General features: G+C 31.5%; 5 protein-coding genes and 1 long non-coding RNA gene across 8 annotated transcripts; 1 reads left to right on the forward strand and 5 right to left on the reverse strand.

The window, feature by feature from the left end:
- Positions 1 to 328: 328 nt before the first annotated feature.
- Positions 329 to 1,430, reverse strand: LOC115722976 (uncharacterized). Of its 2 annotated transcripts, none has more exons than XR_009684549.1 (2): positions 741 to 1,430; positions 329 to 492 (listed from the first exon to the last, which is right to left on the reverse strand). It is a non-coding gene; the product is annotated as an uncharacterized LOC115722976 (long non-coding RNA). The 2 variants fall into 2 exon arrangements; XR_004012880.2 differs by having other exon boundaries at positions 329 to 551.
- Positions 1,431 to 1,589: 159 nt separating this feature from the next.
- On the forward strand, positions 1,590 to 4,745 carry LOC115723919 (uncharacterized). 2 transcript variants are annotated; one of them, XM_061104185.1, is made up of 4 exons: positions 1,590 to 2,289; positions 2,397 to 2,465; positions 3,172 to 4,197; positions 4,305 to 4,652. In XM_061104185.1, the coding sequence occupies exons 3-4, from the start codon at positions 3,454 to 3,456 to the stop codon at positions 4,650 to 4,652; spliced, it is 1,092 nt and encodes a 363-aa protein (XP_060960168.1). In that variant the 5' UTR covers positions 1,590 to 2,289; positions 2,397 to 2,465; positions 3,172 to 3,453. The 2 variants fall into 2 exon arrangements, with proteins under 2 accessions (XP_060960168.1, XP_060960169.1); XM_061104186.1 differs by having other exon boundaries at positions 1,590 to 2,465; positions 4,305 to 4,745.
- A 2,841-nt stretch (positions 4,746 to 7,586) lies between these two features.
- Positions 7,587 to 8,060, reverse strand: LOC133031496 (uncharacterized). The gene has a single exon (XM_061105007.1). It carries the CDS (start codon positions 8,058 to 8,060, stop codon positions 7,587 to 7,589), a length of 474 nt encoding a protein of 157 aa, XP_060960990.1.
- A 78-nt stretch (positions 8,061 to 8,138) lies between these two features.
- LOC115722156 (uncharacterized) lies at positions 8,139 to 9,781 on the reverse strand. Its single transcript, XM_061105008.1, has 3 exons — positions 9,184 to 9,781; positions 8,497 to 9,067; positions 8,139 to 8,364 (listed from the first exon to the last, which is right to left on the reverse strand). Exons 1-3 carry the CDS (start codon positions 9,779 to 9,781, stop codon positions 8,139 to 8,141), a joined length of 1,395 nt encoding a protein of 464 aa, XP_060960991.1.
- Positions 9,782 to 11,397: 1,616 nt separating this feature from the next.
- Positions 11,398 to 16,497, reverse strand: LOC115721737 (13S globulin seed storage protein 2). Its single transcript, XM_030650808.2, has 3 exons — positions 16,130 to 16,497; positions 14,392 to 15,130; positions 11,398 to 11,772 (listed from the first exon to the last, which is right to left on the reverse strand). Exons 1-3 carry the CDS (start codon positions 16,329 to 16,331, stop codon positions 11,619 to 11,621), a joined length of 1,095 nt encoding a protein of 364 aa, XP_030506668.2. The 5' UTR covers positions 16,332 to 16,497; the 3' UTR covers positions 11,398 to 11,618.
- Positions 16,498 to 22,811: 6,314 nt separating this feature from the next.
- On the reverse strand, positions 22,812 to 24,694 carry LOC115721792 (tyrosine decarboxylase-like). Its single transcript, XM_030650870.2, has one exon. It carries the CDS (start codon positions 24,520 to 24,522, stop codon positions 22,912 to 22,914), a length of 1,611 nt encoding a protein of 536 aa, XP_030506730.2. The 5' UTR covers positions 24,523 to 24,694; the 3' UTR covers positions 22,812 to 22,911.
- Between the last annotated feature and the right edge of the window lie 226 nt (positions 24,695 to 24,920).

Genomic DNA, 24,920 nt, shown 5'->3' on the forward strand with positions numbered 1-24,920 from the left:
ATTCATGTTTTTAGACTTGTAAATAGTGTGGCGCAAGCTCTTGCTCAGTTTTCTTTTTTGTAGGAGGTTAATATGTTTGGTGGCCTAGTATACATTATTTAATCAATTAGCTGCTAAAGCACCCTAATTTTAAGTTTGTAACAATTAACCACAAAAACTAAAATTTTGGAAGAGAACCTTGGTTCTGTTTTGCTTTGTACCCTTTCGTCCAAAAATCACAGTTAAGTGCCACGGTGGACTGTCCACCATTACACATTTGTACACGTGACAAATTTTTAGTGGTCCACGTAATATTAATTTTAAAATATTATAAAAAATAACTTGAAAATATACAAAATTAAATAATAATATTATAAATTAATTTAAAATTAAAAATAAATCATTTTATAGAATAAAAAAATTAAGATTTTTCTTCTTTTTTTTTCCCAATTTTTCTTCTTCTTCTTCTTTTTCATTCATTATATCAACACCACCGCCAGCATCGAATCATCACTGCAATACCATCACCACCACGCAAACACCACCATTACATTTATCAGATCCTAATCAACCTAAAAAATATAAAACAACAATAAAATGCAAAAGCAAATCTCAGATCCAAAATAAAACCAAACAAAATACCAAAATGAGAATATCAATAAGCGAAAAAAATAAAAATAAAGATGAAATAAAAAACATATTTGAGATGTTTGATCTCATTATTAGTGATAGTGTGGATCTGAGATTTGAGAGCTACGAACCTTTAATGGTAGCGTTGATGGCTATGGAAGCTTTCAAAGATGATGGACTTGGGCTGGGGTGAAAACAGAATCGAACGGAGTTGTGACAAAGGAGGGGCGATTGAACGAAAAAAATGGGGAAGATTAGATGGCGACTGGAGCTCCGAGATGGTGATTGGAGATGATGGACGTGGTTTGCAACCTCTGCAGGGTTCCTCGATGACGACGTTGAAGAGACTTTTGGGTTGAGAAAAACTGAGAGTGAGAGAGATATTGGGGAGAGATGGCGGCTCAGGGTTTTGAGTTTCAAGACCAAGGGATGTAATTCTGTGATCCGTTTGGACCGTTGGTGGTCGAAGGCGGCCTAAACGGGTTGAGCAGAGGGTTGTGCAGGTGAAGACAAGTATCGTGGAGGAGCAAGGGGCTGGGGCTGGGGCTGGGGCTGGGGCTGGGGAAGGTGAAGGCTATTTGGGGGGGTGGGGTGTTCTGTCGAGAAGAAGAAGAAGAAGAAGAAAAAGGGTTAAAGGGAGTTCTGTCGAGAAGAAAGAGAAAGAGAAAGAAAAAGAAAAAGAAAAAGAGAAAAAAAAAAGATTTTTTTTTTTAATTTTCAAATTATTTTTAGTATATTTAAAATTAAAATTACGGACCACTAAAATTTTGCCACGTGTACTCTTGTATACACGTAGGCAGTCCAGCGTGGTACTTAACTGTGTTTTTTAGACGAAGGGGTACAGAGCAAAACGAAACCAGGTTCAGAGAGTTATGCTGCCAAAATTTCAATTTTTGTCGTTAACTGTTACAAACCTAAAAATTAAGGTGGTTTAGCGCCAATATTTCTTTAATTAATGTTATCTCCTAATACTCTTTTTCCTCTTAAGATTTCTCTTATTGAGTTTATTCTGGAAGTTATAATGGGGCGATTTCTTCTTTTTTTTTAATATATAAAAAAAATTATTCTGACTAATTTTTAGAGATTTTTACACCTCATGTCAAAATTGACATCTTTTTTACATTTTTATCAATACACGGTTTTTTAAACTTTTTTAACTTTTACATTTTTCAATTTTACTTTTCAAAAAGTTTCATAATTACAATTTTACCTTTTCCCTTCTTCCTTACACACGTACACGCACGCCACCTCATAACTCCTTTTTTATTTTTTTTTTTTGAATTTTTCATTTATCTGATTCTTCCACTCTTCAAACCGAGCTTCCCACGATCACCATTCTCAAGCCCTAACCCATTTCTTCTTCCCACGATCACCTTCTCCAAGCCCTCACCCACGTTTTCCTCAACCTACATTGTCATCCTCCACTATCTTTTTTCTATATAAATGGCAACCACTAGAAGTGGTTCGAAATCACCATCTCCGGCGAAGAAACTTTCTAAAAAATCGAAGAAGCCTCCAACTGTTACTTCCAAAGTCGAAGCTAAGATGGGGTTAAAAAAAATTGCTAAAAATTTAGTGGGTGATGTTCCAGAGACATCGGGCACTAAGAAAAGAGCCCTTCCAGTTAAGGCCGATGCTCATAAGCCTAAGAGAGCAAAAATTTCCAAGTCTGCACGCGATGTAAGTTTCTCTTTGTTGTTTTTAAATTTTTCTTTAGTTTTTTTCTGGTTGTTTTATTTGTGGTGTTACATTTGATGATTTAAAGTTTTCCCCATTTTTTGTTCTAGGTTTCCTCAGATTCTGATTTTGAGGATGAAGTGCATGCTGAGGACCAAAAGCCTAAAGTTAAATCGAAGGTAATTTAAAATTGCTTGGTTTCATTTTATTGTGTTAATTTTTACATGAGCTTTTTAGGTCACTGATTTAGGTGTTTATTAGGATGTTTTTATGTTTTTTTTGTTGTTCTTTATGTATTTCTGTCATGTATTGTGGTTGATGTTGTTTTGTTGTTTTTATTCAGTTGTTGTTTGGTTGTTGAAAAATTGCCCAGTTCAATTCGTATTTTGTTACAGTTTTGAATTGCTTTTCCCCATTGGTTGTTTATATGTTTATTGTGAATTTGTTTTCGGTTGTTTTACACAATATTAGTATTGAGAAGCATTTTACTAATTTCAATTGCAACAAGATCTTTCAGTGTTGTTTATTCTTTAGTTTTGTATATGTTTATTGTGAGTTTTTTCTCGGTTGTTTGTCACACTACTATTATCGACTACCATTTTTGAAATTTCATAACAACGAGCTTGTACAGTGTTGTTAATATTTTAGTTGTTTTTTCTGTTTATTGTTAGTATTTGTTTTTTTTTATAAGTTGTGACAGTGTTGTTACTGTATTTTTTTGAAAGTTGTTTATCTCTTACATTTATCATACTGTAAGGGTTTCATAAACGTTGTTTTTAGGTTTTTTATTGGTTGTATTTTGGTTACTACATTTTTATATCTTCATTGTTATTGTATCTAAGATTTGTTGCTTATGTTTTACTTTGTATTTCTTTTTTTTTGCAGGTCCATGCTAGGACCTCAGAGAAGGTTGAAGGATTTGACTTACCAAAGAAAAATCCCCCTAAGGTGTCCTTTTTTTTAAAAAAAAATTATTTTTATTATTTGTTTTCTGTTTTTGTTTTAGTTTTTTTTTTGTTTTTGTCCTGATTTATTTTGTTTCAATTGATACAGGAATGAGATTATATTTATGACCAGAAGAATCTCTTCATTGCGAAAGCCTTTTCGACTGCTACTTTCCAGGTGATAGAGAACATTAAGTCTTGTCTTTCAGATGTACAGCTTGAAATGTTTTCCAAAACCTGTTTTGGACATTTCCTTAACCTTCCTGATTTTAAAGTTCAACCCCAAGTGTTTCATGGGTTGTTGCTCCGGGAGGTTCAGCAACCTAATGATGCTGAGTTGTGGGTAATGATACGCGGTGTTAGGCTTAGGTTTAGCATTGAGGAGTTTACTTTGATTACTGGGTTAGACTGTGAAGGTGACTGTAGTGTTTTAGATTTTAAGCAAGACGTTAATAGTCTTTGTGAAAAATATTGGCCAACTTCGTCCTCTATCACTAAGGAATCTGTTAGGGAATGTTTTACCACCAAGAGGTGGGGTGATTCTGATGAGGATGCTGTGAAGTTGGCAGTTTTGTATTTTGTGGAGTGGTTCTTGCTTAGTGGCACTAAGCATAAAAATGTACCTAAGTCTATTTTAGATGTTGTAGATAGTGGGAGGTACAATGAATTTGCTTGGGGCCGGAGTTCTTTTGAATTGACTATTTCCTCATTGAAGGGTAAGCTTGATAGTTGGGTTGAGGGTGTTAGGAAGGCAAGGAGTTCGGGAAAGAGGCCGAGTGTTTTTTACACTTTGATTGGTTGTCCTCATGTTCTTCAAATTTGGTTCTACGAGTGTTGTAAGTACATGAAAGGTAAGTACTGCCAAAAGGAAAACTCTCGTATTCCAAGGATCACTCAGTGGACATGCAATAGTCAGCCTACTTTCAAAGTTTTGAAGACTACTATTTTTGATGTTTCCAAAGATAAGGTATATCTGTTTGTTGTAATTTGGTTTTTCAGTAGTTGTTTTTATGTTGTTTTTCATTATTAATAATCTTCATAATTGAAATTTTCATTTTGTTGTTTTTTGATCAGCTGCAACTTTCAAATATGAGGCCCACGACTGGTGAGTTCAAAGCTTTGAAACTGAGCAGTTTCAAGTTTGACACTGACTACAACTCTTACAAGAGTCTTCCTGTTCCCGAAGAGCCAACTGTTGCTCAGAGTGACATTTCTGTCAAGCTTGATGCTTTTTCTGAGAAATTTGATGGGTTGGAGGTCAAGATCGATTTGTTGCATACTTCCCAACAGAAGATTTCATCTGATTTGGTTGAGTTGAAAGAGTTTGTGTCTGCACAGTTTGTTTCTTTTGGTGCTCAGATGGCTTCAATGCAGACACAGTTTTCTACTGTTTTTGCCGATTCCTATGCCAAGGTATTTTAGTTTTTCAATAGTTGTTTTTCGGTTTTTTTTGAGTTGTTTTATACTAATTTAAATTGTAATTTCAATATAGGACAAAGGCAGTGACTCTTCCAATGATGATGATGGAAGTGGCGATGAAGCAGATTTTGATTTAAATGAATCTGAAGAAACTGATGACAATGAAGAAGAGAATGTTATGGGTGATGAAGAAGGTGAGGGTAGTGAAGGTGAAGAGAAGGATGGTCAAGCTGATGAAGATTCTGACTCAAAAGAAAAAATGATAAGGGCAGTGATGATGAATCCACTGATAGTGAGGAGAAGGTAGATAAGTAGACAATGTAACTAGGTTTTAGTTACTTTGTGTGGTTTATTTTGTTGTAAGTCCGTTTTAGGTAGTGGTCTTGTAATTCTATGTTCTTGTTATGTCTCTTGTTATGTTTTATTTTTTTTTTTAAAAAAAAATTTGCAACTATTTTTCAGACTATTTATTTGTATTTATTATGTTATTTATATGGCTGTGTTTATAGATTATGTTGTTCGCAATTTATTGTTGGTCTTCTTATTTTACTTGTTGTTTTTATTTTGTTTTTAAGTTGTTATGTAGTTTTTTTTTTAGTTGTTGAAGTCTTTAACAAAAAATAACTTCACTTTTTTTCCATTTTCTTTTTCCTTTATTTTCTGTATCAAGAATTTCGTTGATTTCAATGACGGGCCTACTCAAATAGATGTTGAGGCTACTGTTCAGTCCGGTGTAAAAGCAGTTGAGATTATGGTAATGTTGCTTTTGTGTTGTTTTTTGGTTGTGTAAAGGTTGTTATTTTTTAACCATGCTCTAATTACTTTTTAATACCATATATAAACAGATGTCTTCAGATGGAATTGGTGGTGATTCTTGTAAACAGATTTCAGTTTCTGAAAATGTTGAGGTTACGGATCGTCGTCTTGTTTGTTTTGAGGTATATTTTTTTTTGGCTGTTTTTTAGTTTCTTCATACTTTTTGTGTTTAACACTGCCTTTTTTCTTTCATTTTTGTGGAAAAAATATATTAGATGGGTGCAACAGGTCTCAATGTTGATTCCAACATTGAACTTGAAGATGACCCAATTCCCGTTGAAGAAACTCCTCTTGTTGACAAGAGGAAATCTAAGAAACCCATAGCGCTGACGTCTCCGTTTATGGAGTATGACTCTTCCATTTCTAGTTCTAAAGATGGTTCTGGTTATGGAGTTGTTAAGTATGTGGCTGGGTTGTGTCCTCTCGATGATAAGATTGGTGAAGATGTAGAACATAAAGACGAGAATGATTTTGACTTGTGGCTTGGTGAAGGACGCCGATCGAAGAAAGATCCGTAAGTGTTTATTTTCAGCATTTTTGTTGTGTTTTTGTATTTTTTGTTTTTTACTTTACTATTTATGTTTCAATTTTTTTTTTAATGTTAGGCATGACAAGGACAAGGTTTACTTGAAGGGTAAGGATAAGATTGTTCCCCCTTTTCGTTTTGGCGTGGAAGATGTTGCAACCAAGATGTGGTTCCACAAGCTTGCATATCCTGGCCAATGTTTAACTAATTCTGTAAGTTAATTTATTTTTTCTTTTGATTTTTTTCAAAAATTTCAGTCTATAGTTTTCTTCATGTTGTTTGTTGGTTGTTTTTTAGTTGTTGAAATATAATTCATTTTCTGATTTTCGAACATTTCTCATTTTTTATTGTTTAGCATCTGGACATCATTTTTTACTATCTACGTAAAAAAGGAAAGTATGCAAAGGAGCCAAAGGTTAAGTTCACAACCACCGATTGCTTATTCTTCAAAACCATTCATGCTTTGTATGAAAAATTTATTGCACAGAAAAAAAATCTTTCTTTGATAACTGCCCAGCATGCCATTGCTGATTATATCAGAGGTAGAAAAATGTTATGTGGTTCCCCTTGGCATTTGTGCGATCATGTTTTGTTTATCATCCATATGGAGACTGAATCACATTGGATTCTTGGTCGATTGAATATTAAGGAAAGGCGTATGTACATGTACAACTCCTTGTCGACTGCTATGAAAGATAGTCTTTGTTTATCAAAGCTTGTCAGCCATTTGCGGTGTTGTTGCCCCACTTTTTTGCTTTGTTTGATGAGTTCAAAAAGGAAAACAAACCGGTTTGTTTAGACCCTTTCGAAGTTGTTAAGGTTGATGGTTTGCCTCAACAAACCTCGAAGTAAGTTGTTTTTATTTTTTATTTTCAAATGTTTTTAAAATTTTGTATGTTATTTTCCTTTTTTAAGTTTTTCTGATGTTGTTTTTTGGTTGTTTTGCAGTGACTGTGGTTGTTTCGTTGCATCGTTTGCCGAATACTTCATTGATATGAAACCGATTCCTCCCATATTTGATGTTGAGAAACACCGTGATAGGCTTGCTGTGTTGTTCTATAAGTATGCTCGCATGAAAGAATTGGATCTTATTGATAGTGAAGATGAGGCTCCTCCAAAGGGTCCAAAGAAGAATTTGTCTTAGTTATCTATTGGTTGTTGTTGGAAATACTACTTTTTTTATTTAGCTTTTGTTTTTTCTATTACCAGATTATGTTCATAATCATAGACAAGTTGTTGTTTCTATAATGTTTTTTTCTTTATTGGAATTGGTTTTTTATTTGTTCATATTTTTGGATTTTTAATTTTTATATTTACTTTAACTCATGACAGCATACTATTAACAACCTTATTACAACCATCTGACAAACAACTAAATTGCATTTTAATCACTTTATGTAGTTTTTTTTCTTTCTTATTAATTTCAACCTTCTTCCACTCATTTAATTATTTAACTATAATATTTGATGTTCTTTTGTATATTAATGATAATAATACCAATTCCCTATTATCAATATCTCTCCACATAAAAAATCACAATAAAAAAATATATGTAACAACCAATCGTAATATGCAGTATGTGTTTTCTAAATGTTTTAATATAGTTGTTTTTTGGTTGATGTGTAGTTGTTTCCACTTCTATGCTGTAATTCTTCTGCAGGTCTTTTTGTTATGTCCCTTTTGTCCACACTTGCCACACTTGTTTTGTTTCTTTGTTTCCCAAGCCGCGCCATTCTTCTTTTCCTCGGCCTTCCAGACTTGATTCTCTCCTTTGGAGGCAACACTATGATGTCTTCAAAAAATTCTGGAAGTTCCCATTCTCTTACGTTTCCAACTGGATATACTGTTTCTTCATATGTTTGCAGCCATGCTTTTGATGTGTAGTATTGTGCACAGTAGTTGTATGTGTTTATGTTCAAGTCCTTCATGACGGCGACTGCATGGTTACATGGCATTTCATCTTTTTGAAATCTATTGCATGTGCACGTCTTCTCCTTCAAGTTTACTATTCTTGTTCTGTCTTCATCTATCACCTCAAACAGGTTTTGGTTTGCTGGTTTCACCTGCATGTTTTAAACCAACTTTAAAACAACCAAAAAACTATGCAAAAACAACTGTTTTCATTTTACTTTATGCGAACGATAATCTCAACTTCCTGTTAGTCGCAATGACTGTACATAGTTCCCTATGAGTTTTTTCTCAGATGATGGTGTCAGCCTTGTTGTGCATTTTTGTGCCTCCTTTCTATTATTGTATGTCCACTCTTGCATTTGTGCCCTCAAGCACTCCATTAATGTTGTCACTGGTGTTTCCCTTGCTGCTAAATTTGCTGAGTTCAGTGCCTCAGCTATGTTTGATGTCATGGTAGAGTACCTATAATTTGGACAGTTTCTATCATAGTTCTACTTTTGAAAAAAAACTCAAACGCAACGCAAAAACAACGCAAATACAACGCTTTAAATATCTGAATATATCATTAATTTTATCCTTCTTATTAGTTTTCACCTGTTGTTTTCTGAATGATACCTTGACCATTTTTCATGGCTAATTTTTTCCAGGTACGGTCTTATGCGCTTATCCAAGTTGTCTAGCTCCCTCATATGGAATTCAAACTTCATTTCTGTGTAAGCTTTTGCAGCTGCAAAGAATGGCACTCTAAAATGCTTTGCATTTTTTTTGAATTTTGTTTTGAGGTTCGACAAGAGGTGGAAGATGCAGTAGCCATGTGTTATTTCAGGGAACATTTTCCTAGTTGCTTTGATGATGCTTTCATGTCTGTCTGATATTAGGCATTGACATTCTCGAACCCCGAATGCTTCTTTTATTTTTTTTAAGAACCACTCCCACGATTTATCGTTCTCAGAATCAACTATGCAGTATGCTAGTGGAAAAATTTTCGATTCTGCATCTTGTGTGTTGGCAGTGAGCAACGTGCCTCCATACGCGGCCTTTAGGAATGTACCGTCTACCACGATGATTGGTTTGCAGTTTGGCCAACCTTTTATAGCAGCATTCAATGCAACAAATGCATATTTGAAACTGTCATCATCATCTTTCTCTATGTCTATTAATGTTCCTGAATTTTAATCAAACAGGATTTTGTCAAACAACATGTACGCAACGAAATAACAACGCAAAAACAACTGTTTTTTCACAAATATTTTCAAAGTAAAATTTTTAAATTTCTTTTACCTGGATTTGTTTTCTGTAGCATGTACAGGTATCTTGGCAAGAGATTGTACGACTCTTTAGCATTTCCATGTAGCTGGGTTTGTGCTCGCTCTTTACTACGCCATGCTTTCATGTAATTCATCTTTATTCCGTATTTGTCTTTCATTTCTGTCTTTATGTCTGCAGGGTTGCACTTTGTTTTCAGGTTCAAGAATTTTGGTTTTACAAAATCTGCTATCAACTTTGATGTAGCTTGTCGTTGATCTCCAAATCTTATTGTAACTGCACATGTGTGTTCTTCTTCGTAGCTCCTTATTATGAATGTTTCTGTGTTTCCATTTTTTGTAGCCTTTAAACTCCATTTGCAGTTTGTGTCCAAACACACTATGTTGTATTCTTTTGTGCAAGATTTCACTACTTTGTATTGAAATGTCTTCTTGATTGCAAAGTAGCATAGTGTACTTATCAATGTTTCTTTGTCCTTGTAAATTTGCCCCTTCTCTATTGTTTCATGTCGTTTGTCATTGATGATAATCATTTCTGTGTTGTCCACTTCCTCTTCTTCTTCCTGGTTGTTTTCGAGTTGCTGTACCATTTCTGCAGCCACAAGCTTTTGCATAGTCGGTGAAGTCGAAATCTTCATCTCTTCTTGTAGTTTTTTCTCTGTTGTTTTCGGTTGTTGTATGGTTGATTCGATGACACTTTGTTCTGTTTCTAGGAAAAATGTATCAACTTCACCGAGATCCCATCGTCTCTTGTGAGATAGTTGTTGCTTGGAAGTTGTTGCCGTGTTGTTTCCGGAGTTGCTGCAAGTCTTCTGTGCTTTGCGTTGTTCTCATACGATTCCATGATCATATTGTTCCACACCATTGTTTGGTTAGGTGGTCTTGCAGTATTCTTTTGGTTTTGTTCACACACAATGGGTACCTTGTGAAATCAACCTCCTTCGTTAATAGCTTTATGTAGAACAACAGACTTTTGTCATCCTTGATTTTTAGTGGTTGGCCTCCTTCCTTCAGTTGATATTTCAGTTGTAGTTGTGTTGATTCATGGTTGCATTGGAGTTCTTCCATCATTATTCTCATTAGTTCCTCAAAAGTGCACTTGGTCGAAATTAATTCTCCACTTGATTCATAATCAACATAGTTTTTGTGGTCATCCCAATGCCCATTGCTCTGCACCAATATTTGTAATGGTTCCGTTTCCTGAAATAATGTAAATTATTTACTTGGTTCAGTTTTTGTAGTTGCAAACAACTATTTTAATCTGTCAAAACAACCAATAAACAAATCTTTCCAGCAATAACTTATGCATCTAACACTTTCATCTGGCCGACTATTTATATAGGTTAAATCAACTATCAAACAACTATTTTAAAAGCCATCAGTAATTAATAACAATAGATTCATATTTTCTAGTTTGTAGATCCCAAACAACTATTATTCCACTGTAAAACAACTTGTAAACAACAGTTTTCAGAATAAAACACTGTAGCAACTATTTATATGCGTTAATGTTTATTTTCATGCAAACCGTTGTTGTTTTTTTCTCAACTTCATCAATATTTCATTATTATTTCAATTTAATCCGGTTTTCATCAATTAATATCAAATTTCTATTCATCTACACTAAAAGATGTTTTCACGTTCATGAAAAAATTTGTTTACCTTCAATTCTCCTTCTGATTCAATCATGGGTGAGTTTCTTTGATTTCCAGCTCTCCTTCTACTCGGGTTCTTCTCCTCTGATCGCGATTTCTTTGTTCAATGATTGTTTTTTTTGAGTTTTTTTTGTACATCAATGGAGGTTTCCTGGTTTTTTTTTTCCTTTTCGTTTTTGATTTTGGATTTTCGCGATTCAGCTTGTTTCCTAGGAGTTCTACATTTTTTTAGATTTTGATTTTGCTGGTTTTGGAAGAAAGATGGTTGAGATTGGGTTGTTGGGGTTGGATCGCTGGGTCACGAAGAAGCTTGCGGCTGGGTCACGAAGAAGATGGTGTTTCCGTTTTGCTTGGCCGGCATTTTTGTAATTAACAACTTTCTAGTTTCTATTTTTGTTTATTTCCTTTTTTTAGGGTCATAAATGTAAATTTATTACATTTTTAGTTTATAATAGAAAAAATCTCTAATTTTTACTGTCATGACATTTGGTAATGATATTTCTCACTTAGACTTAGATATGAGTAGGTTCAAACCAAAAGATTCTAATTTTACAAATTACTAAATATTCCAAAAATAATTTGTTTATTAATACTTAATATCATATATATTTTTTCAATAACAATCTCACCCGATCAGATAATTAATTTCAAACACATTTTGTCTCTCACAAATTTATTTATTTTATTATAACTTGTGCCAATACTAGTAAGGAAAAACCAGAAAATTAATATATATAGTTCATATAGATATAGGTATAGATAATATATTATATATGAGTAATTGTTTATTATATATTTATGGGGGAGAGATAATGGAGTTGCTTGTCAATCTCATCTTTGAAATGAAATTTTGTTGGAAATCTGGAGTCACATTTAATGACACTTGTAACACCTCACATGATAGTGCTTCCATTAAAGATGTCTTCCCAGCTAAATTTTGTATCACAGGCCTGCACAATTCAACAATATTAATTCAATATATCCCTAACTAATTATTTATTATATTTGACACGGCAATATTATATATTATATTAAATTATAGATCAAATAATTTGTATCTGTACTCATCCAACTAATATTGCTCAATTTATTAGATTTGTATATAGTATATGTATAATTGAATATATAATGATGCACGTGGTATTATATAAAATGACAAGTTGATCAACTAAAGTAAACTATATTAATTTAAAAAAAAAACGAAATTGTAAACAGCCAAAAAAAAATAATAATAAAGAAATGTTCAACACACGCAATACATTCATATTTCTCTAGTATTGTATGCGCTTGTTAATTATTTTTATTAATTATTATTACTGTTATTATTTATATAAAGGCAACGATTGCAAATGTGTAATTAATGATCACTATAATAAACATGTAAATTCATTTTAAGAGAATAATAAATATATGAAAATTCTACAATGCACTAGCTTAAAATGGATATATTAATACATCCTAATTTGTTTTAGCATCCGAAATAATTTTTTAGTCAATTTTTTTCTCATGGTCATATACGTTATAGTTATTTAAGACATCCTGCAAAATTTTAAAAAATTCGAAAAAGTTTAACACGCCGAAAACTACGTTCAAACAGTGTGTTGTACGTGTGACTATTTTATTTTACATGCGTGTAAAATAGACTGTTTGAACATTGTTTTCGATATTGTAAATTATTTCGAATTTCTCAAAATTTTGTAAGATATCTTAAATAGATATAACGTACATGAATATGAAAAAAAAATTAGACTAAAAAATTTTTCTGGATGCCGAAACAAGTTAAGGGTGCATCAGTACATCCCTTTTAAGGGAGTGGATTGTAAAATCACCCATAAATATATTACTAGATAATTATTGGAAAATTCTACAACACGCCCCCTTAAAATGGATATATTGATGCACCCCTAGCTGTTTTAGCATCCGAGATAATTTTTTAGTTAATTTTTTTTATAGTCATGTACGTTATAGTTATTTAAGACATCCTGCAAAATTTTAAGAAATTTGGAAAAGTTTAACATGCCGAAAACTATGTTCAAACAGTGTGTTGCACGCGTGACTATTTTATTTTATACGCGTGTAAAATCGACTGTTTGAACATTGTTTTCTATATTGTAAATTATTCCGAATTTCTCAAAATTTTGTAGGACATCTTAAATAGCTATAACGTACATGAATATGAAAAAAAATTAGACTAAATTTTTTTTCTAGCTGCCGAAATAAGTTAAGGGTGCATCAATAAAAGGGGTGCATTGTAGAATCACCCATAATTATTTATCCCTTAATACCGTTGAGATATACACATTTATATGCAATATATATATATACTAGTTAGATATTGCGTGCGAGGCACGTATATTTAGTTTTATACTAGGTGTTTTCTATTTTATTTAAAAATAATACAATAAATAATTAAAAAAAAACATATAATTAATTATTATTTGAAATTATTTTTAGGTATATTAAATAGTAGTATTGTAAATTGTGTGTCAGTATATTTTATAAATAAAACATAATTGTATCTATAAATTTATGATATGTACATTGTTATTAATAATAAAAAGTACGTTAATCTTAATATATACATACTCATGTAGTAGTTATCCTTGACGTGAAATTTTTGTATTTTTTTTTAGGAAGCATGAGTTCTCCCCCTTAAGCAACTCAATTGATCATATACTATCTATATGATAAATAACAAATTTAAAAGTATTCTTACAAAATTAATTATTATTTTTTCAATTAGGGATTTGTTTTTAAATTATTATATAATTATTAATTAAATAATAATTAATAATTATAGTGATGATTATTTTTTCAATTAGGGATTTGTTTTTAACTGGCGCAGAAAATTCACAACAAATCTGTTAAACACAACAAATATCAGTTCAAATATTAATGAGATTTGTTTTATTTTTATTTTTTATTATATATAAATAATATTTTATTATTTTATTAAATATAAATAAAAAGTCACCCATGAATTTCTCATAAACCAAGAATTCAGTTATATAGGCACACTTTATATAGAATAGATATCTTATAGAGATTATGGTGATATAAATATAGAAATTTTATAATTTTTTTTGAAAGGGGTATATAATTCATTTTGCAAAGTATAAAAAGTTTAATAGTATGCAATATACAAGATGTTATTCGAATTCTAATTTTGACTGTCAAATTATTAAAAAAAATTCGAAAATTTATAAGATACCTTAATTTTATAATTTATTTATAGACCAAAAGCAAACTAAAAAAATTCCTCCCATTCCTACCAATTTGAACTGAAATTTTTTTTTTATAGCTCTTAAATTTTGATAGATTTAGATTATATAATGAGGCACTTTTCAATAGTTGTTACTTAATAAATTTAATTATAAATATTAATTTTAAAAATATTAAACAATTAAATTTTAATCCATTAATAAATAATAAAAATAAAATTTAAATTTATATACTTAATTAAAAAAATATTCTTTTTTATACTATATCAAAAATATATTTATATACAAAATATTAAGTTTTTGAAAAACTTTTTTTTTTTAACAGATGAAAAAAATGCATATGCTTACTCTGGAGTTGTTATGATAGAGAAGCATTCCAATCCTTCATGACCAGCCATCATAGAAACAACAAAAGACCTTGGCACAATGACCAAATGACCAGCCTTGATCTCACTCTCCAACACAAGCTTACCATTAAAACCCACAACTTGTATCATCCCACCTCCACTAACCACATAAATCACTTGAGTAGATGAATCACACGTATAAACAGGGGAAGTCATAGCATTAGCCTCAACTCTTATATGATTTGCACACAACCCAACTTCTCCCAAGAAAGGAAATTGGGATTTTGTCACTTTACTCCAAAACCCACTTTCTATTTTCAAACACTGCTCCAAGTTGTTATAAACCAAGTTGTTGTTATTGGGTTCATTTTGTTTTGGTTTAGGCAAGGTTTTTGTGTCATCTAATTTGATGACCAAAACCCCATTTTGGGATTTGACAAGTTTGTTTGCCTCTTCATTAGTGTCCATACCAAAGGCTTTTTTGACAAAATCAGTTGAGAATCCTCCTAACATTGAACCACCCCCAGCTATGAAAAAGTAAGTGATATTGCCTGGGAAATGAGCCTGAGAAGTGTCTCCTAGGAAAACAATTTCAAGGTCATCATTAGAATCAGAATCTCCATCATTGAACCACCATGACACTGCTCCAAGTGGCACTGGTATTAAGTCTCCTTTTTTTAGTTTCAATACCACTTCTTTTGGTTCATTTGCTAATACCATTCCCACTACTCCATTATTGCCTGTCATATGCATAAATTAATATTTAATCATGAGATATAATAATACATTACATGTGCATATATATGTAGTAGTATTATAATGAAATAGATAGGAAGAAAAGAAAAAGATGTCATGTATATAATATTTTAATGTATTGAAAATTGTGCAGATCTAAATAATTGGTAATGGATATTATTAATTGGGAAAGAAACTACTGATATAATTAAATATTGGTTTTATATATTTTACTTTAATCATTATTATAAAAAATAATTAACTATTTATAAGCAACACCTAATAATATTACTGAACACGATAAGTATGCTTAGTGCTCAATAATTATAGGGAACTTCTCCAAAAGCAGTATTCTTTAAAATGGATGTAAAAGGTTTAAATTTTTGGATCCGTTTCGTGAATCTTATTGTATTGTATAATATTTTTATGAATTGTATTATGTTGTATTTTTACATAATATTATATTTAATATTAATATCTATATGTATTTAAATATACAATTATTTATATAAATCAGATGAGATGGTTATTTATTAAAAGATCCTGAATTTTTTTAAAAAAAATTACAAATTATTTATAGAGCTAAAATTAAGATTTAAACAATATCAATTTCACAAATTATTTTTAGAGAGAAAAGTGAGATTTGTGCAACAAGATGTTTGAATATAATTTTTAATATTATAAATTATTCAGAATTTTTTCAAACTTTCTAAAATGTCTTCAATATAGCTAAAATGAAAACAATAATAATAATAAAAGAAAAATCAAGTTTATAACTATCCAAATATTGAAAAAACCACAAGGTGAGTATTGACCTTGATAAAGAACAAAACTACACCCTATATAGAATGTTATATATAAGATCAATATACAATACAAGGATTATATATAGGCAAATCAAATTTATTTAATTGATTTAATATGTAAGATTAAAAACAAAAGAAAGTATACACATGTATAATAAATTTATGTAGATCTTAAGATATATAAGTGATTATACAAACCTTGAAGAACAAAACCAACTTTGGGAGAATCAGCATAGTGAGGAAGAGCAAAGCCACGAGGGTGCAAAAGAAGCCTTCCTGCACCAACTTTGGTGTGAGACAGTATTGGAAGCTGTGTACTTGACCAACTTCTGTACTCTCCTCCTTCTCCCTCTACTACCTTCTCGCTATACTTTGGTGTTAAATCAAACTCCAATGCCATTTTATATATGATAATATGATATGAAGTCAAGAATAGAAGTAGTTCCTCTATTTATAGAAGAACATTATATCTATTTAATGCACACTCTAAAAATAGCTTGAATATTAAATTGGAGTGGGTTTTACTTCAAAATATGCTATTCTATTTTTTAATCTTAAATACAATAAATATATGTTGTTCAATAATTCAATTATGAACATTATTATCATTTTGATTATTTTTTTTTTGTAGGGACCTCTATTACTATATATATATATATATATATATATATAAAGATATTTTAGGGGTCACTGGTATTAATTAATATTAGTTTTGGATTGGTAATTAGTAGAAAAGGAAATATTATTATTTAATAAAAGCTAATTAGTAATTTTTTTCCCCGAACTTTGACATGTACTAAATCGTGCCCCCTGAACTTTTTTGACCATTAAAAATTCCCCCTGAACTATTGAGATTGTTAAATTTAATGACTTTTGTCTAATTTCATGCAATTTTACTGTTTCAGTGATTGTTTATGTACTAAACCATGCTCCCCAGACTTCATATTTATCAAATCATGCCCCTCAAACTTTGATATGTACTAAATCATGCCCCTTGAACTTTCATCTATGTTAGAATCTTTTTACTAAAATTAGACAAAAGTCCTTAAATTTAACAATCTCAATAGTTCAGGGGAAATTTTTAACAGCCAAAAAAGTTCAGGGAGCACGATTTAGTACATGTCAATATTCAGGGGGGAAAATTACTAATTAGCATTTAATAAATAGGATTTGTTTCTGTGACTTAAAATATTTGTGGAATTTTGATCTCTCAACTTTTTCTGTTATAATTAAGAATTTACTTGAACTATAAAAATCGCCACAAGTATCTTGTAACGCACTAATTCTTAGAAATACAATGTGTGTGTTTTTATAAATTAGTTTATAATAATTAAATTAGTAATTTAAATAAAATTGTGATTTAATGAAAATCTTACAAACTAATTTTGAAACATAATTTTTTTTTGGCATAAACACTTTTAAGACCTGGAATCTCCTTTAAAATATTACAAAATATGCCATTATACATTTTTTTTTAACAAAATGCACATTAAAGTTCAGAACATCGTAAAATATGAATCCCAAAAACCCAGCTCCACTTGTCGGATCTGCTAATATGTACATTCATTGGAAATGATCCCGAATTCATGGTTGTCCAAACGTTTCCTAACCCCCGCTTGCACCACATAGCACTTGTGAGTCACAAAAGCTTTGTAAAAAAAAAGCGATAACATAATATCATAAATCAATACAAAAATATCATCATCTAAACTCAAATTATCACAATCAGATAATTACTGGTATATAAACATTTGGTAATACACATGTAATAAGTCATATTTGTTACTTCATAAAGTAATCAATCTCGTTGTAGTTAAATAAGATAAACCTGATACCTAATCTGAAATCCAAATATTATTCTCGTTTTATCATAAGACAACCTTAATACCTATTTTGACATCCAAATTATGTCACTGTTGTTACCTAACGAGATAATTGACAAGTAAAAAATCTAACAACGATTTCAATTACAGTCATGGCTTTTTTCTCACATAACGGTAATGACCGTGTCTTATAAACAATAATAATTGTATCTTATAAACGATAATAATCATATCTTATAAATGATAATAATTGTATCTTAACATGACATGCTATGTAGTACGATTGTACTTTTTTTTTTACCTTTAATCGAAATTCATGCATGCCGGCCAACTTGAGTGGAGAAACGCCTGAAGATCTCGACTCTATGCCACAACAACGGTAAATCGATCAACAACTTGACCTAACCTGTATAAGGTCTTAAATTCATAACTGAAAGTTTCTCTATTAATAAATAGCGTGACAATACCCTAAATATTGAGAAGATACGAACATCAAGATTTCCAAGCTTCACCCAAAACATTAGATCATTTGGAAAAACGACAAGCCATTTTTTTGAATTCCTTGCTAGGAAAAACAGTAAATCATTTTCTCAAAAATGGTCTACCATTTTTTGCAAGAAGCAAAAACTCCGAGTTTCACACATGATCTCCAACATTTTCAAACTCAACCGAAACCTACCAAACTTCCCAGAATAATCCAATATCATCAATACATCAAATAACACAGCTCACACAACTCAAAAACATCAACTATCAAGATTCACCATTAGAGCTCAAACTTAAAGCTCTCAATTAAACCTGCAACAAAGTACCTTAAGCAACTCTCTACAACTCAAATTTAAGCTTTAAAACACAATCTCACCTATAGCAATCTATACAAAACAAAAACACCCAAACTCTAAACTTTAACTTATAACTCAAAGAGAGACTATGGTTTAGAATTTCGTCGAGATAGGGTTGAGTTTTGTGTTCTAGCTGAGCAAAGAGAAAGAGAAGGTGAGTATAATTTATTTTTTCTTATTGATTTATATATCCTCCTTCTTATTGATTTATATATTCATAATTAATACGTAAAAAATAAAGAAAAATGAACTTTGCTACAAGGTGTTCAAAATTAATTATTTGACTATAAGAAATATTATGTAGGAGAATATATATATAATTGTAAGAAAATGTGTAAATTGTAAGAAATATTGTGTAGGAGAATATAATTGTAAGAAAAAGTGTAAATTGTGTTGATTGTATAGGGTAATATGTAATCATATTCCCGCTAATTGAATTATACTGTTTGTTTGAGTACAAAAACTTTATATTATTTTAAAAAATAAAATTATAAATAATTTTTTATTAGATACATTTAATGTTAATTATACATAAAAAATAAAATAATTTTTCATATAAAGAAATATATTTATTAATTAGTTAATATTAAATTTTATTATATTTTTATTAATTAAAATGAATATTATATATTTTATCATTATGTTATTTATTTTTGTTCGTTATGTCATTTATGTACACTATATATGTGACAGTCAGTAGTCCCGTGATCCGTAAGGGGAAACACCGGGTAAGCTGTGCAATCCCACACCGCCTGGGGAAGGTCAAGTGGGATGATTCTGAGACTGTGTAGGTATGGGACTACACAGTTGAATAGAGCTTAAATGGATTGATTGGTACTACCTATGTCAACAAGGTGCATCTTGTTTTTCGGTAGCCCATCTCGAAAGAACTCCACAGTTAAGCGTGCTTGGCTTGGGGTAATTTAAGGATGGGTGACCTCCTGGGAAGTTTTCCCAGGAAGCGTGCGAGTGAGGACAAAGCATGCTGGAAACACTCGTGTTGGTCTGTAGGGTCAGTCGTCAGTCCATGAAGCAGCCAGAGTGACGTACTCGTGTATAAGAGCCATTCATTCCGTGGGTGTAAGGGCCCAATGGAGGCTTGAAGCGGGGACGTTACAAATGGTATCAGAGCCTTGACCCAGCCGGAAGTGTGGTCGACGAGGACGTCGGACCCCGTAAGGGGGGGTGATTGTGACAGTCAGTAGTCCCGTGATCCGTAAGGGGAAACACCGGGTAAGCTGTGCAATCCCACACCGCCTGGGGAAGGTCAAGTGGGATGATTCTGAGACTGTGTAGGTATGGGACTACACAGTTGAATAGAGCTTAAATGGATTGATTGGTACTACCTATGTCAACAAGGTGCATCTTGTTTTTCGGTAGCCCATCTCGAAAGAACTCCACAGTTAAGCGTGCTTGGCTTGGGGTAATTTAAGGATGGGTGACCTCCTGGGAAGTTTTCCCAGGAAGCGTGCGAGTGAGGACAAAGCATGCTGGAAACACTCGTGTTGGTCTGTAGGGTCAGTCGTCAGTCCATGAAGCAGCCAGAGTGACGTACTCGTGTATAAGAGCCATTCATTCCGTGGGTGTAAGGGCCCAATGGAGGCTTGAAGCGGGGACGTTACAATATATTTACATAAAATTTATGTATAATGCATATATATAACTATATATTATTGCACATTAAAAAAAACTCACTAAAAAAATGATCTCATGACAGACTAAATATATATATCGTTATATTTTGTTTATAATAAATTATAATATTAAAAGTATTTAAATTTATTTATTAATTTAAAAATGCTATTAAAATTAATAATATAATAGACGCAAATAATTTAATCTCACTATTTTTTTAACATTATCCTCCTCAAAGGTGAATCAAGATTCACTGTTAAAACTGATGTCTTATATTGTATTAAACTAATTTAAGTTTGACACGTCAACTATAATTTAATTTATATTAACTATGTTAACTATTTTTGTTGACTCACTTAAAGGTTTAATTTTTTTGATAAATAAAAAATTAATCGACGTGTTAAACTTAAATTAGTTTAACATAATATGAGACACTACTTTTTAATAGAGGATATAATTATATTACACTAAGAGAATAACACTCCAAAGTTAAACTCTCAAAATAAATAAGGTAATGTTTCACATTACTATTTTCTTGCTAGCATTAACTTATTCCAAAAAAGAAAAATTAAAAAAAGAGAAATGCTAAAAGGCACTAGTGGTGCCTAGCATCCTCCTATGTATTAATATCGCTATTAGTTCAAATAAGTATTGAGTCCCATAATTTATATAATAATTTTTAGGGAGTATCGCTAGCCACTCACTACAAAATTTTTTACTTAGTCACAATAAAATTTGTGATTAAAAGTGAAAAAATTGTGACTAATTATAAATTTCCATTCTTATGTTGTGAGTAATTAAAATGTCCGTGGCTAAAAATATTAGTCACAAAAATTACAATTTGTTGTGACTAAATGTGTTTTTAGTCACAATATTTGTTGTGACTAAAAGTAAAAATTAGTGACAACTTGTATCTAAATACTATGTTTTAGTCACAAATAATTTTTTGTTGTGACTAATAGTCGCATTTAATCACAAAATATTTATGTTGAGACTAAAATGTTGTCACGAAAGACAATTTTTTTAGTGAATCGCAAAGTGACATATCTAGAGATGTTGTGTCTAATAGTAATACTCCTAAAAAAAACATATTATTATTATTATTATTATTATTATTATTATTATTATTATTATTATTATTATTATTTGTAATTGTGTTTCTAATGCTTTTCATATATTGATAGGGCGTGTGAAGTAGTCACACTTTTTTATTATAAGTTAAGTAATACAAAGTGTGAAGATTATAATATGAAAAGCATTAAAAAGAATTACACTATTAAAAAAGATATATTGATATAATTATGGGATTTTTTCAATAATATACTTAAAATACAAATTAATTTCAAAAATACCTTAACAAATCTCATTTACAATAATACCTTGCCACGTCTTCAAAAAATACCTTAATTTGAAATTAATATACCTGAAACGAAATTAATCTCAAATTCTACTTTTTATTTTTAATTTACCTCCGTTTTCAAAAGTAACTATTTGGTTACTTAGTTATGATGTTGATAAGAAACTAATTAATTAATTTTACATAAAAAAAATTATTTTTATTTGTAAACATCTTAATAATCAATTAATTATTTTTAAGTTATATTATTGTATCTTATTATTTAAAATATATTTTGGTAACCTTAAAATTTATTGAAACTAATGAGTTGTTATGTAATATAATAAGCTACCACTTTTATATACCAATTATTTTGTATACCTTTTGATACTTTAAAATTTATGTGTTTATTTTTAAATCATATTAAATTATTCAATTATTTTAAACTTTTACGTTACTTTTTATTTTTCTTTTGTAACAACAAGTTTATTTAATAAACTAATAAATAATAATAATAATAATAATAATAATAATAATAAAAAGCTCACATAATTTATTAGTAAAATTAGTAAACATTTAAATTATTAATTGCTCATTTTAAAATTACATTTTTAGTTATCTTTTAAGTTTATTGTAGAAACTAGTTAGTTTTCATATATATAATATAAGAAGTAAGCACAAATATGAAATAGTTTTATTTAGTATACTTCATAATTTGAATATCATTGGTAAACTAAATATAAAAAAAAAAATTGAAAAAAAAAAAACTGAAAGAAACTAAAATGTTACCTTTGATTTCGGCTAGCAAAAAAATATTTGTGTCTCACATATCAAAATGATTATCTTAAAGTGTAGATCACAATATGCAATTTTTGAGATCAAATAATTATTAGTGTAGCCAAAAAAAAATTAAATATAAAAAAAAAAAAGAGAAAATATTTTAAATCTAAATATTTATTAAATATATGTACAGTAAAAAAAAATTAGGTATAAAAGACATGATAATTGATACAAACATTGAGATATATTGTACAAAAAAAATAAAGAATGTACATCACAAAGATAACCAAGAAAAGAATGTATGAACTAAAAACAAAACCAATATTAACGAAAACGTTACAAATATAATAGTAACTTTGATTATTTTAAAAGTCACGTTATTTATGTAATTAAGATGTATTTTAAGACTCTAGATGTAAATTTTCCTATAAATATTCATATAAAGAATGAAAATATGGTAGTAATTGAGTACGTAATAAAATATTTATTATGAAAAAAAATTGTATAGACAATAAGAGAACCACCATTGTTGACCGTCGAAATTAAAAAAGAATGAAATACATATTATTGGGTAGTGGGAATTGAGTTGAGTATGGCGTGTGCATGTTGTTTGACTACGTTCCAAGCCAAAATGACATGAGATTCTTGGGTGAGAGTGGCTCCAACAGCGAAACGAAGCAAATAGATACCACCAACAACCGAATGGGTCATGTAAATCCCACCTGACCCATTAATCGACTCCATCAATTTCTGGTTCACTTCATTCACCATTCCCATCTTTGTCTTAGTTCTTGGGCTACTAATATCATTACTGTTAGTTATCTCACCCAATACTCCATTACTACTTTTATTCATTACTGCTGAAGGCGATATTCTGAAACACACGTTGGCGAAATTCCTCGGAACCACAACCTCAAATCTATTGTCAGCTTCCACAAAACCTTGGAACACCTTAGCCATCTTCACATGGCTTCGTAGGAACCCACGTAGTTTCTCAACTCCATAGCTACGGAGCACGAGCCACAACTTGAGAGAACGGAATCGTCTGCTTAAAGCGAGTTGCCAGTCTTTATAGTCAACCACTTGTTTTGATTCGGTGGCCTTATTCTTCAAATATTCAGGATCAGTAGACAATGATTGTGTCAACGCTGCAGGGTCTTTGACCCAAAGGCAGCAACAATCTAAGGTGGTGAAGAACCATTTGTGAGCGTTAAAGCTAAAGGAGTCAGCTCCTTCCACTCCGTCGATGAAGTGTCTAAATTCTGGGCAAATGCAAATGCTCCCAGCGTAGGCTGCATCCACATGAACCCACATTCCGTAATCCTTTGCCACGTCACATAGAGGTCCGAGTGGGTCAACAGCAGTTGTGGACGTTGTCCCGACAGTTGCGAGTAAAAATATGGGAACGAGTCCAGCCTCAACATCAGCAGTTATGGTGTTTCTCAAAGCCTTGGGACACATGGAAAACGAAGACGACAAAGTTGTGGGGATAACTCGAAAATTGTTGGGATTGATCCCTGCTATCTGGGCAGCTTTCTTGAAAGCACAATGAGTTTGGTCGGAACAATAAACGACGAGCTTTCCAATATTGTCGTTTCCAATAATTCTGAGAGTTCGATCTCGTGCAGCAACGAGAGTACACAAGATTGCCTCGCATGTGGTTCCTTGTAGGACACCGCCTCCATTTCCAGAGAAAAGAAATGACTTAGGGAGTCTGAGCATTTGACCAAGCCAATCCATGACTATGCTCTCCAGCTCGGTTGCAGCTGGGGACGACATCCAGTTGAATCCAACGACATTGAAGCCAGTGGCTAACACTTCTCCAAGGAAGCCTGCAATGCTACCGCTAGAAGGAAAGTATGCAAAGTAGTTGGGGCTCTGCCAATGGGTTATTCCGGGAACGATGTGGTCCTGGACGTCACCTAGAATGGTCTCAATGGATTCCGGATAGAAAGGGGCTGAAGTGGGGAGCCGCTTTTTGAGGTAGCCCGGTTCGACTTGGCTAAGAACTGGGTACTTCTCGATGTTTTTGTAGTAATCGGCAATGAAATCAATGACCATGTGGCCTTGGCGCCGGAACTCCTCAGGGTCCAGCGGGTTATCATTGCTTGAGCCACCAGCTATGTTTGAAAGAGCGTTGTTTTGGGGAAACTCAAAGTCGCCGAGGCTACCCATTGGAATAATGAATATGTATTACTTGTTTCTTTGATTGGAATTAGAATTATATATATAACTAGAGATGTAGTTGAGTTTTCTTTCTGTCTAAAACTTTGTTTCGTGTGTGAGAGAGAGAGAGAGCAATATTGGAATGAGTAATAGTGGTTGTGGTCTGGTGGGTTCGGATGCAAGAAATGGATTGTAATGTGAGTATATTTATACTTGGGAATAGGCATATGGGCATGGGATGGGATCATAGTATGGGTATGGGAGGAAGTTTCGTTCACTTTTCGATGGAGAGAGTTAATTAGAGTAGAGTTGGTGAAGTAGCGGAGATTTGACCAAAGACTGGGTGACTGTTGAAACTTCTCTACCACTGAACAAAATACTTGCTGATTAAAGTGTTATTTTGTGAA

Source organism: Cannabis sativa, chromosome 9 (assembly GCF_029168945.1).
Source record: "Cannabis sativa cultivar Pink pepper isolate KNU-18-1 chromosome 9, ASM2916894v1, whole genome shotgun sequence".
Classification (NCBI taxonomy): Eukaryota; Viridiplantae; Streptophyta; class Magnoliopsida; order Rosales; family Cannabaceae; genus Cannabis; species Cannabis sativa.

Bases quoted from the DNA above. Each gene is read 5' to 3' on its own strand.
- LOC133031496 (XM_061105007.1), bottom strand. From the start codon at position 8,060: ATGCAGGTGAAACCAGCAAACCAAAACCTGTTTGAGGTGATAGATGAA.
- LOC115722156 (XM_061105008.1), bottom strand. From the start codon at position 9,781: ATGCAAAAGCTTGTGGCTGCAGAAATGGTACAGCAACTCGAAAACAAC. The intron at 9,068-9,183 runs GTAAAAGAAATT...ATTAAAATTCAG, and splicing joins GCTACAGAAAACAAATCCAG to GAACATTAATAGACATAGAG. The intron at 8,365-8,496 runs GTGAAAACTAAT...TCCAAATTATAG, and splicing joins TATCATTCAGAAAACAACAG to GTACTCTACCATGACATCAA.
- LOC115723919 (XM_061104186.1), top strand. From the start codon at position 3,454: ATGTTTTCCAAAACCTGTTTTGGACATTTCCTTAACCTTCCTGATTTT. The intron at 4,198-4,304 runs GTATATCTGTTT...TTTTTTGATCAG, and splicing joins TTGATGTTTCCAAAGATAAG to CTGCAACTTTCAAATATGAG.
- LOC115721792 (XM_030650870.2), bottom strand. From the start codon at position 24,522: ATGGGTAGCCTCGGCGACTTTGAGTTTCCCCAAAACAACGCTCTTTCA.
- LOC115721737 (XM_030650808.2), bottom strand. From the start codon at position 16,331: ATGGCATTGGAGTTTGATTTAACACCAAAGTATAGCGAGAAGGTAGTA. The intron at 15,131-16,129 runs GTTTGTATAATC...TGCATATGACAG, and splicing joins AGTTGGTTTTGTTCTTCAAG to GCAATAATGGAGTAGTGGGA. The intron at 11,773-14,391 runs GTAAGCATATGC...TGAATTGTGCAG, and splicing joins TCTATCATAACAACTCCAGA to GCCTGTGATACAAAATTTAG.